This window comes from Gambusia affinis, linkage group LG13, assembly GCF_019740435.1.
Source record: "Gambusia affinis linkage group LG13, SWU_Gaff_1.0, whole genome shotgun sequence".
NCBI lineage: Eukaryota > Metazoa > Chordata > Actinopteri > Cyprinodontiformes > Poeciliidae > Gambusia > Gambusia affinis.
The window spans coordinates 26,597,336-26,611,031 of NC_057880.1; the positions used below are offsets into that span (position 1 = coordinate 26,597,336).

The 13,696-nt window shown below is 36.9% G+C and overlaps 1 protein-coding gene across 1 annotated transcript; it reads right to left on the minus strand.

Moving 5' to 3' along the window:
* Positions 1 to 6,249: 6,249 nt before the first annotated feature.
* LOC122842600 (G-protein coupled receptor 4-like) lies at positions 6,250 to 13,207 on the minus strand. The gene is made up of 4 exons (XM_044136629.1): positions 13,133 to 13,207; positions 7,244 to 7,461; positions 6,824 to 7,002; positions 6,250 to 6,736 (listed from the first exon to the last, which is right to left on the minus strand). The coding sequence occupies exons 2-4, from the start codon at positions 7,421 to 7,423 to the stop codon at positions 6,250 to 6,252; spliced, it is 846 nt and encodes a 281-aa protein (XP_043992564.1). The 5' UTR covers positions 7,424 to 7,461; positions 13,133 to 13,207.
* Positions 13,208 to 13,696: the final 489 nt, after the last annotated feature.

The window sequence follows — 13,696 nt, forward strand, 5'->3', positions numbered from 1 at the left end:
GTCAACATATTGCTGCAGCAATGTCAATCAGGAGGAATTGAAAAACACGTTTCTGTTGCACATTCACAGTTTCTTTTTCTAAAGTAGTTTATCTGTTCTATCAGCAATGCAATGTGGTTAGCACCATGGCAAAAGAGCAAAATGAAAACTTATTATTAACCCTGATGAGTTTCAGATCATCAGGGTTCATTATTCATCTCTATGTCTTCTTTAGGAGTGTTGTCACATGAGTCCTCAAAGTCAGGCAGCATATTTCCTGTAGGAAACCTTTTTTATAAACTGTGCAACTTGGACACATCATCAGTAATGAACCAAAGGTCGTTCTTTGTTTTGGGTCTTAAATCACCTGCTGACCCAACCAAGAGTGATCAGTTCCCGGTTTGTGTCCAAGCAGCGTGCCACTACATTTTCCTTCTCGATCACTGAATTATTGGACTAAAAATTAGTTGAACACAATATGCTTCGTTTTGCTTCCTCATCATCTCTCTGTCGTCTGCAGAGTACAAAGTGCTTTTTGGTGAAAGTTTTAGCCCATCTGTAGTTTTCAAATTGTCTCCAGATGCATGACGTTGCTTTTCTCTACTACCAAAAGTTAAAAACCAAAGTTTTGTTCGTTCAAATTTAATATCATGTGTGATTTTAGTGCAGCTTTTACAATGAATAGATGGAAATTGGTGAAAATCTCCATAATGTTGATGTAGAAACAGTCAGAAGGAATTGAAAAATAAGTTTCTAAAAGTTGCACATTCACACATCTTTTAAACTTTTTAAAAGTAATTTTCTTTATCTGTTCTATCAGCGATGCAGTGTGGTAAGTGGTTAGCATTGTGGCTACAGATCAAAATGCAAACGACTCTCCAAAACAGTTCTTGGGTGGCACCACTATGATCAGGTTTTTCTTTTCCTTTATTTTTCACTTAGAGTATCTGATAGTTTGGTTTAGCCTGTACATTCTCATCATCTAGGTTTATTTCTGTTAAATACATTAGGTAAATAGATTGATTCCACCCATGTAATGTTTTGCTGAGACTTTTGCTAGATCAGCTCAGCAGGTTTTTCTTTTCCTTTAAGTTTCACTTAGAGTATCTGAGTGGCCTTGTTTTATTTTAGCAATTTCTTTGATTTTTCCAAACCTAAGTGTCTCTTTCTCCCCCACAGTTTGTACAAACCTTTCTGGGATTTTGGTGAAGAAATGTTAATTTTTGTACATTTACAAGGTCAGTTTATTGTGGTTGCCATGGTAACCCCCTCCTAAAAAGGAGAAGCCGTAACATACATGAGACAAACAGCAGTGACGTGCGGTCAGGGGAGGCAGGTGAGGCAGTGCCTCACCAGCCATCATGGAAAGAAAGAAAATATATAATCATAAAGTAATTTAAATTGTTATATTCATCCGGTGGTTTGTACTAAAAAATATTTATTTTTCATGTAGCTTCACCAATTTCGATTTTTATGTGTTCAAAATCGCTGAATTTTCTTATTTTCCCATTCAAATGCTTGGAAGCGATGCCGGTGAGGCAGCAGCGAGCTCTGCCTCACCTTGGATTGCGCAACCCCTGGCTCTGCGCTGGCTGCTAAGCGGAGAGAGCATGTTGCTGTACGGCGTCAATAAAATGGTTTAAACAAATTTAATATGTGAACTTATTTCCAATAACTTAGCTTATGCATATAATGTACAGTGCTTTTTGTCACAAACTGTGTTTGTGTAACGTGTTTCGTGTAATGAGCGATTATAAACGGCAGAGAACAGGTTCGAGGTGAGGCAGGCAGTTCTCTTGCCTCATGGCAGGGGGCGCTCAAGATCCCAGACGTTCGTCTTGTTCACTCCTCAACTGCCGAGTAAGTGACAGCGAGCTAGGCTAAACGATTCAGGAAGCAAGTCAAGTGCAGCGATAGATTATAATAGAGATAGTGATTTTTTGTTTTGTTTTTTAAGGAAATGTGTGTTTTGTGAGCTACAGTTTGTATGTGTAAGGATGCAAAAGTGAAACATAACCTGTAAACTGCTGTCAATCTATGCATCTATTTGCAAATCTGATTCTGATGACGTCAGTGCCTCACCAGCTATGAACCTCACCGCACGTCACTGACAAACAGTGATGGTAACGATTCTGATGCTGCTGTGTGAGGGCCACTAGTCAGCTGCTGCTGTTCAACATGACAGGAACACGGACAGTTTTGATTGCTGGAGTTATTTGAAACTCCATGCAAACCGGTTTCTGTTAACTCTCAGTATATTTATGTTTATTGATGCATAAACATCAATAAACAAAACACACTTTGGTTTTTTTGTTGTCTCTGTTGTGTTCATGGTTTTGACTTTATATGGAAATATATTTCCTGGTGTATTTCACTGTAAATCTAAACTATATTGTTTACAATATGAAGTAAATTGTTTACAACATATTTGTAAACAATATACAAATATGTCATACTGACTTCTCTCTTTCAGAAAAGAAATAATTATCACTCGTCTTGTTAAAGACTCTACATTCTGTGTTTTTATGTTTTAACGTATAAAGATGCTAAGAGTTAATTTCTTGAAACACATTTATGGAGGTGCATTGACGACAATAAGAAAGCAATCATAGTAACCTTCAAAATAAAATGTGCAACATGTTTTTCATGCACCTACAGCAAAGTAACAGGATTTCCACTTACACTACAAACTCACCAGGGCCTGTTGAAGGCTGTGAGGCCGGATGAGGGCAACAGACATAAAATGTCTCCCATCTCAGAAAGTATCACTGACAGGTCTGTATGAGCTGTATCAACAATTAAAACCTTCTACACAACATATGTGGCTTTTAGGTTTTGATAGTCATTCATTTGTCATCACTGGTGTCAGCAAAATGTCCAGGAGTTTTTCTGCCTCTTTGCTTTGAGGAGACAATGAACATCTCCTCTCTGTCCTTCAGGCTTCTGAACTGAGAATATTTGATTTTACATCGAGTGTTGCTGCCATCTACTGGGGTTTTAGGGAACTGCTAAACTTTTGAACAAATGTTTTATTGCAACTTGATAGAAGAGTTATTTATCCTTCTGAGATAGTATTGTTACTGCTGATGCATGCAACTGAATGGAAAACATTTTCACTGTTCTGAAATCATTCTCAGCTGTTTCTGTTCTGACAGTTTCACTCCATTTTGTATGGAAATAAAAAAATAAATGACTGTGACTCGTGTGAAAGAAAGTTTTGCTGACGGTTTTGGTAAAAGACACCATAGCAAGACCATCACAGATCATTGTGAGCTCAGGTTCCTACTGTGAGCTCAGGCCTATAACATCTTATCTATTGTGAGAAATTATTAGATAAAAGAAATAATAATAATAAAATCTCAGTGAGTTTCTGAACCATTTAACTCTCTGGTCTTTTGTTGCCTTATTTTTTATTTTATATTTCCTTTTTTGTGTGTTTGCTTCATAGTGTAGTGTAAACATGTATAATGTTATGGTTTGTCTTGTCTGCTGTTCAACTCATCCATTCATCCATTTTCTGTTCACCCTTTGTCCCTAATGGGGTCAGGAGGGTTGCTGGTTCCTCTCCAGCTGCGTCCCGGGTGAGAGGCGGGATTCACCCTGGACAGGTCACCAGTCTGTCGCAGGGCAACACAGAGACACACAACCATTCACACACACACACTCACACCTAGGGAGAATTTAGAGAAACCAATTAACCTGACAGTCATGTTTTTGGACTGGGAGAACCCGGAGAGAACCCACCATGCACAGGCAGAACATGCAAACTCCATGCAGAAAGACCCCGGGCCGGGAATCGAACCCAGGACCTTCTTGCTGCAAGGCAGCCGCTCTACCAACTGTGCCACTGTGCAGCCCCTGTTCAATCAAGTCAGTCGTCAGTTTATTCATTTGTACCAGTAGTGAACTGGTACAACTGGTACCACTCAGCCTTACACTCATCTGTGCTGCCTGGACATTTGGACATTTGGATTTGTATTTTCATCATTAAATCATCATTCCTTCATTCCAACCTGGTCCTCAGACTCCGCCTCACCACCACTCACTATAAATCATGACATGCTGCTGTTGTTTCCTGTTGCTTCGTGTCACTTCCTGGTTCCCTGTCCATGCTGATTTATCAGTTCCTTCAGTTTTCCTCATCAACGGCCTTAAAGTATATTTATATATATTTTTATTAAGACTCTTAATTCTGTCTTCATCTTGGCTTCAATAAGTGTCATTAGTGAAGCCAAGATGTTTGTTTGTACATACATGTAAAAACACACATGAACAACTTGCTTACACAAAACTATATGCAAATATAGTAAAAATAAAAAGTTAATGTTAAAATACATCACAACTATATAAATCAGAATTATAGCAACCACTTTTACATATTTATCAGAATACATGTTTGCCTAAACTGAACAGACCATGTGAAAACAATAAAGTACATAATCTTTAAATGCAAATATTTATACAAGGAAATGTGATTTCAGACCTAAATACAATTATGAAGCAAAATGAGCATAAAACAAATTAAAAACTTTAACCAATTTAAAGTGAAGATACTCAAGGCAAATAAAGAAAAAACGAGCAAAAAGAAACAAAATAAGTAAAAAACTGAGACACATTTTCAGAAAGATTACTTGATTTGGAAAGTAACTAAGTTAGATTACAAGTTACTTTATTAGTTCCTTTCAGAAGCTGCTGATAACAACCCTCTGACACCTCAATATAGAAATTACATTGCTTACAATTACAAGCTATTGCAATTAAGTATTAATGTATTTATTTATCCTTCTTCATTTCTATCTTTTTTCATCCATCTCTCTTTCTCTTTCAGTTTTTATCAACTGTATCTTTCTCTCTAATTATCAGGTTTATTTCCTTACCAAGCTCGACCAAGACCAAGCTATTGCAATTAATACTTAATTACAAGCTATTTTTCAGTGGTAACATCAAAAATGTGTTTTCATTTAAAAGGTTGAACTGAAGGGGAGATTTTTTTAATCTCATGTTTAATTGCTTCAACAGTCCAAAAATAATTCAATAAATAAAATATGATACTTAATTTTTGTATTAATAATGTAATTATTGCGCAGCTTTATAGAAACATTCATTCGTGGCTGTTTTCAATACATGCAGTCTGTATTAGCCAGTCCAGATTTTAGCTTGGGCTTATCGGGGCTCCAGCACGTTGGGGGCCCCGATAGGTGCTTTGTATTCTTTTGAATGAATAAGGTCAGAATGCCTTAATTTTATGACTGGCTAAGTGGATTTTGACGGTGTTGTTAAAAAGTTGTCTGACTTGTTCTGGAAGACCTCCATCATGAATGCTTGATTATTATTGGACCAAGTTTGACGCGTCTTACTCTTTGGAGCGGAGCATCAGGGAGGGATTTCTTATGATAAACAACAGAAAGTATGACAGCAAAGTGCAGGAACAAAAGAAAAAGTAGAATGCAAACAAGAGATGATGAAGAAAATATCCAAGCTAACAGGGTTTTTTAAACCTCATATTGGACATGGAGCAGAACCACCGACCCTCTTCGCTTTCCAAAACGTTAGCTGGCCAACAGCGGCTCTAAGGTCTGACAGCTCCGACGTTCACACTGAGCAGGAAACAAGGAGCTGTAAAATATGGATGTTAATTTTAAAGCATCAGAACAGGTTTACAAAAAATCTGAAATGTTTATTGTGCTTTGAAAGCCAGCTCCAAGTGGTGAGTCCATCCAGACCCGGGCAGATTTATCCTCCATCCACCGCGGCTCTGTTTTGATTTGCATGTCGTATTTTTAATGATGCTAAAAGTCAATGACTGGAAACACACAAGAAAACAATTTAAAAAGCATGTGTGTAAAACTGTTTATATTTCACCTCAAATCCACCCTCATTATTTATGTTTATTTGTTTTTCTTAGTTTTTGAATTGTATTCTATTTTGGCGGAGAAACATTTATTTTCTTGTTTCCTGTTTCCGCGTCATATCCTGTGTGTTCTTGCTGCCCTCCTCAGTTCGCGCCAAGCTGCACTGGGGAGAGGAAGGCATACAGAGCTGCCTTCATTTTGTATATTAAAATATTCAAAATGCCCTAAAAAGTATGCTTGTCAAACTCACAAGTTGTTATATATTGTTCCCCAACTGTTTAATGTTTAAAGCAGCAGTGTTCTGGGTATTTAATTCCCATGTTAGTAACATTTATTGTGTTTACCGTGCCAGTGTGGTTACAGAACTGCTCTCAGTAATTGTTACAATCCTGCTTTCATTATCTGTGCTGCTCGTCTCCTAATTGTTAGATATTTTACAAGAACAGATTGAAGCCAGAAACGTATCCATGATGCTTTTCCGACTCAACAAATAGAAAGTTGTGTTTGCAAGAGGACTAAGAAAAACACAAATGAATCCTGCAGTATACCAAAAATTAGAATACCACTTCACAAACACAGTCACAAACGAAACGATGATGGGCAGATAAAGCAGAGTGTAAATAATCAGCTCCACAACCTGAATGGCTGCGATTCGTCGTTTTTCATCTGCTGGGACATTGAACGCTCCAGAGAGAGCTTTGATAGTCCCAACCAGGAAGAAGATGAACAAGGGAAAAGGCAGGATGAAAAGAACTGTGATGATAACAGTGATGTCAAAGTCTGGAGCCAGAAAAATAAGTAGCGGAAACAAAACAGGAAGTATCCAGACCACCATGCAGACCACCACATATGTCTTGATGGTTCTTCTGAATCTGTACCACAGTGGCTTGGCAACGACCAGATACCTGCAATAACAGATAGAGATGTTTAGTGTCTGAAGGTTAATAAGAAAAGATTAAAGTGATTATATGAGACAGAAGAGGGAAACATACCGTTCACAGGAGACACACATCATGAATCCAACACTGACCAGTATAGTATAATATGTGAGAAAGTAAAGGGCATTTGAATTAGCATCTCTTGAAAGTTCTGAAATTCTGCAGCAGAGCTGAAGTATGTTAGAGACGAGAAGATTAATAACATAAACTGGAGCATCCTGACCGTTTTTCATCTGAGAGAAATAAAACAGAGAAAATAACAAATTAATGACAGAATATTTTTGACATGTAGAATATTGCCTGTTTCACACATTACATACATTTCTAGGTACAAGACAGACGAGAAATGAAATATGTATAAGTTAGTATTCTCTGGACTTTCTAAGTTTGCCTTAAATTTGTAAAAGTAATGAGAACTCCACAGAATCTCTGCAATAATTAAAACTAAAGAGGTTAAAGTTATTTTGTACTCACCTGAAAAAAATCTGCAATCAATACTATAATATCTAAAGGAAATCCAATGGCAATGATGATCCAATTCACATAGTCTGGAATAGGAATGAAAATGTCTCCAGGATCAGAGGAGTAGTTGGTCATGTTGCTGTAATTAAAGCTGTTTATGAATGACGTGTCGTTGAAGTTCAGCTCTTTCATTCTTTGCTGTTGAACCAGGATTTTGATGACTGAGGTAACTGTAAACATCAGTAATGATATATAATATATTATTTTTATCCCATTAAGTATAACTAGTAAGTCCTACTATTTACCATCAGAATCTAAATTATTTAAAATTATACTGGTAAAAGTGGACAAATGTCTTCATCAGATTCTTTCATTGGTTTTAGATTCCATTTTTTATGGAGTTAAAACAGTCCCATAATTTACAAATGCACAGAACAAGATTCACACTTACAGTTTTGATGCAAAGACAAATATATTCAACCTAAAGCTGCTTCTGGTCTCTGGACTGCATTTGTGTGGAAATTTTGAGACTCTGCTGCCACAGTTCAATCCATAAATGTTTCTTTTTTTTAACATGTAATGATCTGTAACGTTCAGACAGTTTTCCTGTTTCAGCCAATCATATTGTCAGAGTAACTTATGTCAGTCACATTCAGCTCTGTATCCATGTTGAAGTACAGTCAGCAGACAGAGGAGCAATAAGTTAAAATACCTCTCCATATTTAGCTACTTATCCCCTTGTTATTATTATTAATGCTGATCTATTTAATAGTGCAAATATCAAGTAAATGATTGTTAAAGAGAGAGAGAGAAAGAGAGATTTGATTGATTTTAAAAACTCATTTATTAACTCAGTGGTGATACACAGGAACATTCAACACAACGTCAAATTAACATATTCATAAATGAAAGTTCGGAATTATTTAGAGTAAATAAGACACCTTCATAATCCCAAATATTCTGAAAAATATTTAGTTCGTCCATTTTTAAATAATATTTATTTTTTAACATCACTCTTGCTCTAAAAAGTTTTACACAATCAGTATTCTGTTCATTGTTAATTTTAAATTTTCTACTCAAATATGTTGCAAGCTTTGCTTGACCGAGAAAAAAATTTAACAACCGTCCAATTTTCTTCTCTCTTTTGCCACATAAAAACCCAAAAATATAAGACTGTTCTGTAAATTTTTCACCAAATAATTTCCAAATATCTCCTGGGAATGAAAATAAATCCAATATTCTAAACCAGGGGTCTCAAACTCCAGTCCTCGAGGGCCGCAGTCCTGCAACTTCTAGATGTGCCTCTGCTGCACCTGAATAGAATAATTAAGGCTCTGGAGAACTGGTCTACACAAGGTGGAGGTAATTAAGTCATTTGATTCCAGTGTTTTGTACCTGTGGCACATCTAAAAATGTTATCTCTTATTGATCTGCCAGGGATGCAATATGACTGATCAACATTTATATCTTGATCAATCACTCTTCTCAATCTGCATGCCAGAACTTTTGAGAAAATCTTGTAGTCAGTGCACAACAGACTAACAGGTCTCCAGTTCCTTATTTCATAAAGATCATCCTTCTTAGGGATAAGAGTGAGCACAGCTCTTTGACCTCTAAGGGGTAACGTTCCCCTTGCCACACTGTTATTAAGGACTTCCAACAGATCTTCAGCCAACACAGTCCAACACGATTTATAAAATTCCACAGGTAGGCCATCCATTCCTGGAGCTTTGCCATTTTCCATGCTCAGCAGCGCCTCCTGCAGTTCTTCCAACGTTAGAGCATGCTCCAAAATGACATTGTGTTGATCCGACACCTTTGGCAATTCCTTAAGAAACTCTTCTGTCATCACAGAGTCTTCTCTAAACTCACTGTATATAACGTTGAAAAAAAATCCACAGCTGTTTTCCGCAGTTCGGTGGGATCTGTCAACTCTTTTCCATCTTCAGAACGAAGGCAATGAATGAGACGATTCTGTCCATTTTTCTTTTCCAAACCGGAGAAGAATTTTGTCCATTTCAGAAACACTTTGACAACGTGAACGTACCAGAGCTCCCAGCGCTCTGAGCCCAAGCAGATCAGTCAGAGCAGCTTTTCTTTGTTTGAGCGCCTCGATTTCCTGTGGACTCACAAAAACTCTGAAGATCCACAATTTCAGTCTCTAATTCTTCAATAGATTTTACCATTTCTCTTGTAACATTGTATGTGTATTGATTACAAAACTGCTGAATTTTAATTTTCCCTATATCCCACCACTGCTGTACAGATGCAAACTGACATTTTAAAAGTCTCCACTGTTTCCAAAAATAAAAGAAAATCCTTTTTTAAAACAACCATCATTTAACAAGACAGTATTGAAATGCCAATATGCACTTTTAGGTCTTAAATTATTTATAAACACATTCCCTTTGACCATATAATGATCAGAAAAGCCCACTGGACACAAAGTGCATGATCTAAATATTTGTAAATGATGCCCAAAACAATAAAACCTTCTTTACAATGAGCCCAGGAATATTGCCTTATATTTCCATTTTTAAAACGCTACACATCAGCTAAATAAGTTTCAATAATACATTTTAAAATTTGCCTTGAATGTATATGTGGCTCCAAATGATTTCTATCTAAATCATCTATTGTACAATTAAAATCCCCTCCTAAAATTAAATAATCTGTTGACCCGCAATTTAATAGTGTATTTGCTAACTTTTCTAAGAAAACACAACATTCACCTGAATTCACAGCAGCATATACATTCAGTAAAATAAATGTTATATTTTCATACTTAACAGTAACCTTTAACAATCTTCCAGATATAACATTTTCAATTTCAATAGAAACTGGAAGAAAATTTCTTGACAAAAGAATAGCAACTCCTGCACTTGAAGTTTTATAACTCAGAACAAATTTCCATCCCATTCTTTCTTCCAATCAACCTCATTATCAACTTCACTGTGAGTTTCTTGAGCAAAGGCTGTCAATACGTTTAGATTTTAAAAGTTCAAAATACACAGCCCTTTTTTTTTACATCTCTTCCACCATTTATGTTCAAAGATGAGATTTTAAAACTACTCATAATCACACAAAAAAAGATCCAAAGAAAAAAGAAAGTACAGCGTTCCATCAGCTGTTTTTTAACTTTCATGTAAGTCACTTAATTCGAGCTCTGACTTTTTGCAACAGTTTTCGAAGTCTATATACTTCAGTGTCCCTTAACCCATCAGATATCCTTTGTCTCATTAACCATTTAACTGAGTCAACAAACAATTTTCTATTTGGGAAAAAATCATCTATGACCACATCCCGTTTTCCTTTTGTTACTTCCAAAAACCTTCTTACCTGTTCTAGACTGTAACCATCAGGAATGGAGGAATCAGAAGATTCTCTATCGCTATCAGAATCAGATACAACCTCTGAATCACTTTCTTTCTCACCCTTTTCTTTTAATTGAGTCTTTTTAGGTTTTACCCCTTTAGATTGTTTAAATTTTCTTTTAGTGTTTGGTACTTTAAAAACACTTTCATCATCCCTGATCAAATTCCCTCCACTATGAACTAAGTCATCAACATCCATTTCTTTGTATATTCCTTCGTTTGACTCCCTTCAACAGAAGTATTGATGACCTCAATGTCACATTCTGAAACATCGGACTGTTTTTGCTCTCCTCTTGAAACTATTTCCTCAACATTAATTTCTTGCGCTCCTTCCCTAGCAGCAGCCACCGAGGCTCCCTCTCCAGTTTCCCCCACTGTAGCTCCATTCACAGTATCCGCTGATGTCCCTGGCTCTGGATTTTCGTTAACCTGAACAGTTAACAAAAACTGTTTAACAGTTTCTGTTATTCAAAAAGAAATATTCTCTTTTTGAATATTTTCAGGGCAATTACAAACTGAATGCCCCTCCTGCATCCAAAACACCTCATAGTTTCCGTTGTCACAAAAATAGTTTAATCAAAGCCGTCAACTTTAAATTTCATCACTATGCTCAGTTCCTCAATATCATTTTTAAGAATTATAAACACTTGTCTTCTTAAAGAAACAACGTGTTTCAACTTCGATGATTTGCAACCCGACGGAGTATTTTCATTGTCGACACGACCTGACCGTGACCTGACTGTTCTTTCAGCAACACATCATCGTAGATGAAAGGTGGCAAATTAGACAGGATGATCTTTTTAGCAGGGTTCATTAAAGGGAAGACAGTAGTTTGCGTACTTCTCAAAACAATTCCCCTCTCAACTACGCAGTCCACCTCGTCAATCGAGTCCAAAAACAGAACCACTGCATTGTTCATCCTGGACGCTGCCTTCACACTTTCACACCCAACACGTTCCCCAACAGCCCAACCACACTCCTCTACCGAAAAATCCACGCCAACACATATTTTAATACCATGTCGACGTGAAAGGCTCCTAAAGCCTGCAGCACAGTAACTTTTCCTGGCCATCGCACCGAGTTAAAAAGCTTGGTGCTGCCGGAACAAAACTAATTGAAACACCAGTGAAAACAAAATTTATTAAAGTGCAAAATACCACCATAAAAAGTGAAGTTTAAACCTTTAGAAAACCTCGGACTAATTCACCTTCCTCTCCACACATGCAGCAGACACTCACACATGCACACGAGAGAGAGAGAGAGACAGAAAGAGAGAGAGAGAGAGAGAGAGAGAGAGAGAGAGAGAGAGATCAAGTCGTAACTGTTGTCTTTGGTTGGGTGAACAAAATCCTGCCTATGATCACAGTAGCACTGCTGCTAAGATGTTTAGTGAACTACGGAGCTGACGTTGTAGTTTCTCCCTACATCCAGTGGGTGGCGCAAGTTGCTCCAGTCGATAGTGGGCACACAGGCACACCCACTAACCAACACCCAGTACAACACTTTCATTGTATTGGCTGGGAGGTGTGAATAGTTTATGATTGAATTTTACAGAGCTTCACTTTTTCTCCTGAAGACTTAATAAACTGTTATTGGTGTTGAACTGATTAAAAAACTTCATTGTAATGTGAAAATCCTTCTGTGTTTTATTTAGTTTCAGTTCAGAATCTGAAAATAACTTTGTTGGAAAGGTCCAGTTTAGCCACGTTATGGTGAAAGAACTGAATGAGTTGGATTATCAGAGAATGTAAATAAATTCAACATCTACTTGTTCAGGATTTGGTTTTGATCAATAAAAAGAGCAATTAGTTCTGACAAAATCTGAAAAGTTTCAGGATATTTTATTTGACAAAGAGATCAATACAAATTAAAAATTTAACTAAAATACTAAAGCATCTTCCCTGTTTTATTCATTTTTATATTTCCAGATATAAATTCAAATTGTTTACCTTTGAAAGCTGTCAGGGCCCTTCTAGATGATTTCTCTCCTCTGGTGTTTGAAGGTTTGCTCTCTGCATTAACAGTCTGCAGAATTTACCACGGGAAAAAACATGCAGTTTGTTTCCCCTGAAAATCATTTGCACACCCTGACATGCACACGTCTCCTTCTTATTTGAATACCAAACTCACTTTTACTTCTTTCTCTGTAACTCTTTGTTTCCACTGAGTTTTGAATGTAACGTCAATGAAAGCTGTGTAGATATTAATAGTCACAAAAATATGCAAAAATTGTTTGACATCCAAAAATTTTTAAATGCAAGATTTGGCATTATAACTGACCAAACTTTGAAACGAACTTGGCTGCACCAACCCGATCAATACAATCCTCAATTCTAGGGATTGGAAAAGAGTTAGACTTGGTTAAGGTGTTAACTTTTCGGTAGTCAACACAAAGTCAAATAGAGCCATCAGGTTTTGGAACTACCACTACAGGAGAGCTCCACTCACTCATACTTGGCCCAATAATATTATGTTGTAATGTGCATTTCACCTCCTGTCTCATTTTATCCATCTTATCAGTACTTACTCTATATGGATGTTGTTTAACTGGAGGAGAAACACCAACATCTATGTCATGCTCTGTTAAAGATGTTAACCCTGGTGAGTCACCAAATAACATAGAAAATTTCTTCAGAAGAGCTGTCACATCATTTTGTTGCTGAGCAGTTAAATGACTCAGGAATTTCTTCTGATCAGCAACACTGCACTAGTTGCCAACTTAAGATCCTTGAGATCCTTCAATCCAGTTCAACTGAATCAATTTCTTCCTCCTGAACAGGATGAACACACACAGCTGCAGGTGATGGTCCATTCCGTTCATAATAAGTTCTTAATAAGATTCACATGGCACAAACGCGTCGACTTTCTCCTGTCTGGTGTAGATACAACAAAGTTTACTTCACCCACTTTTTCTTTAATTACATATGGTTCAGAAAATTTCACTTGCAGGGGGTCACCTCAAATGGGCAAAAGTACCAACACTCTGTCCCCAACTGCAAATGTTCTAAAAACGGCTTTCTGATCAAAATGGTTCTTCATCTTTCTTTGTGCTTGTTGCAATTGCCCTTTAGCCAGATTACAATCTGCTTCC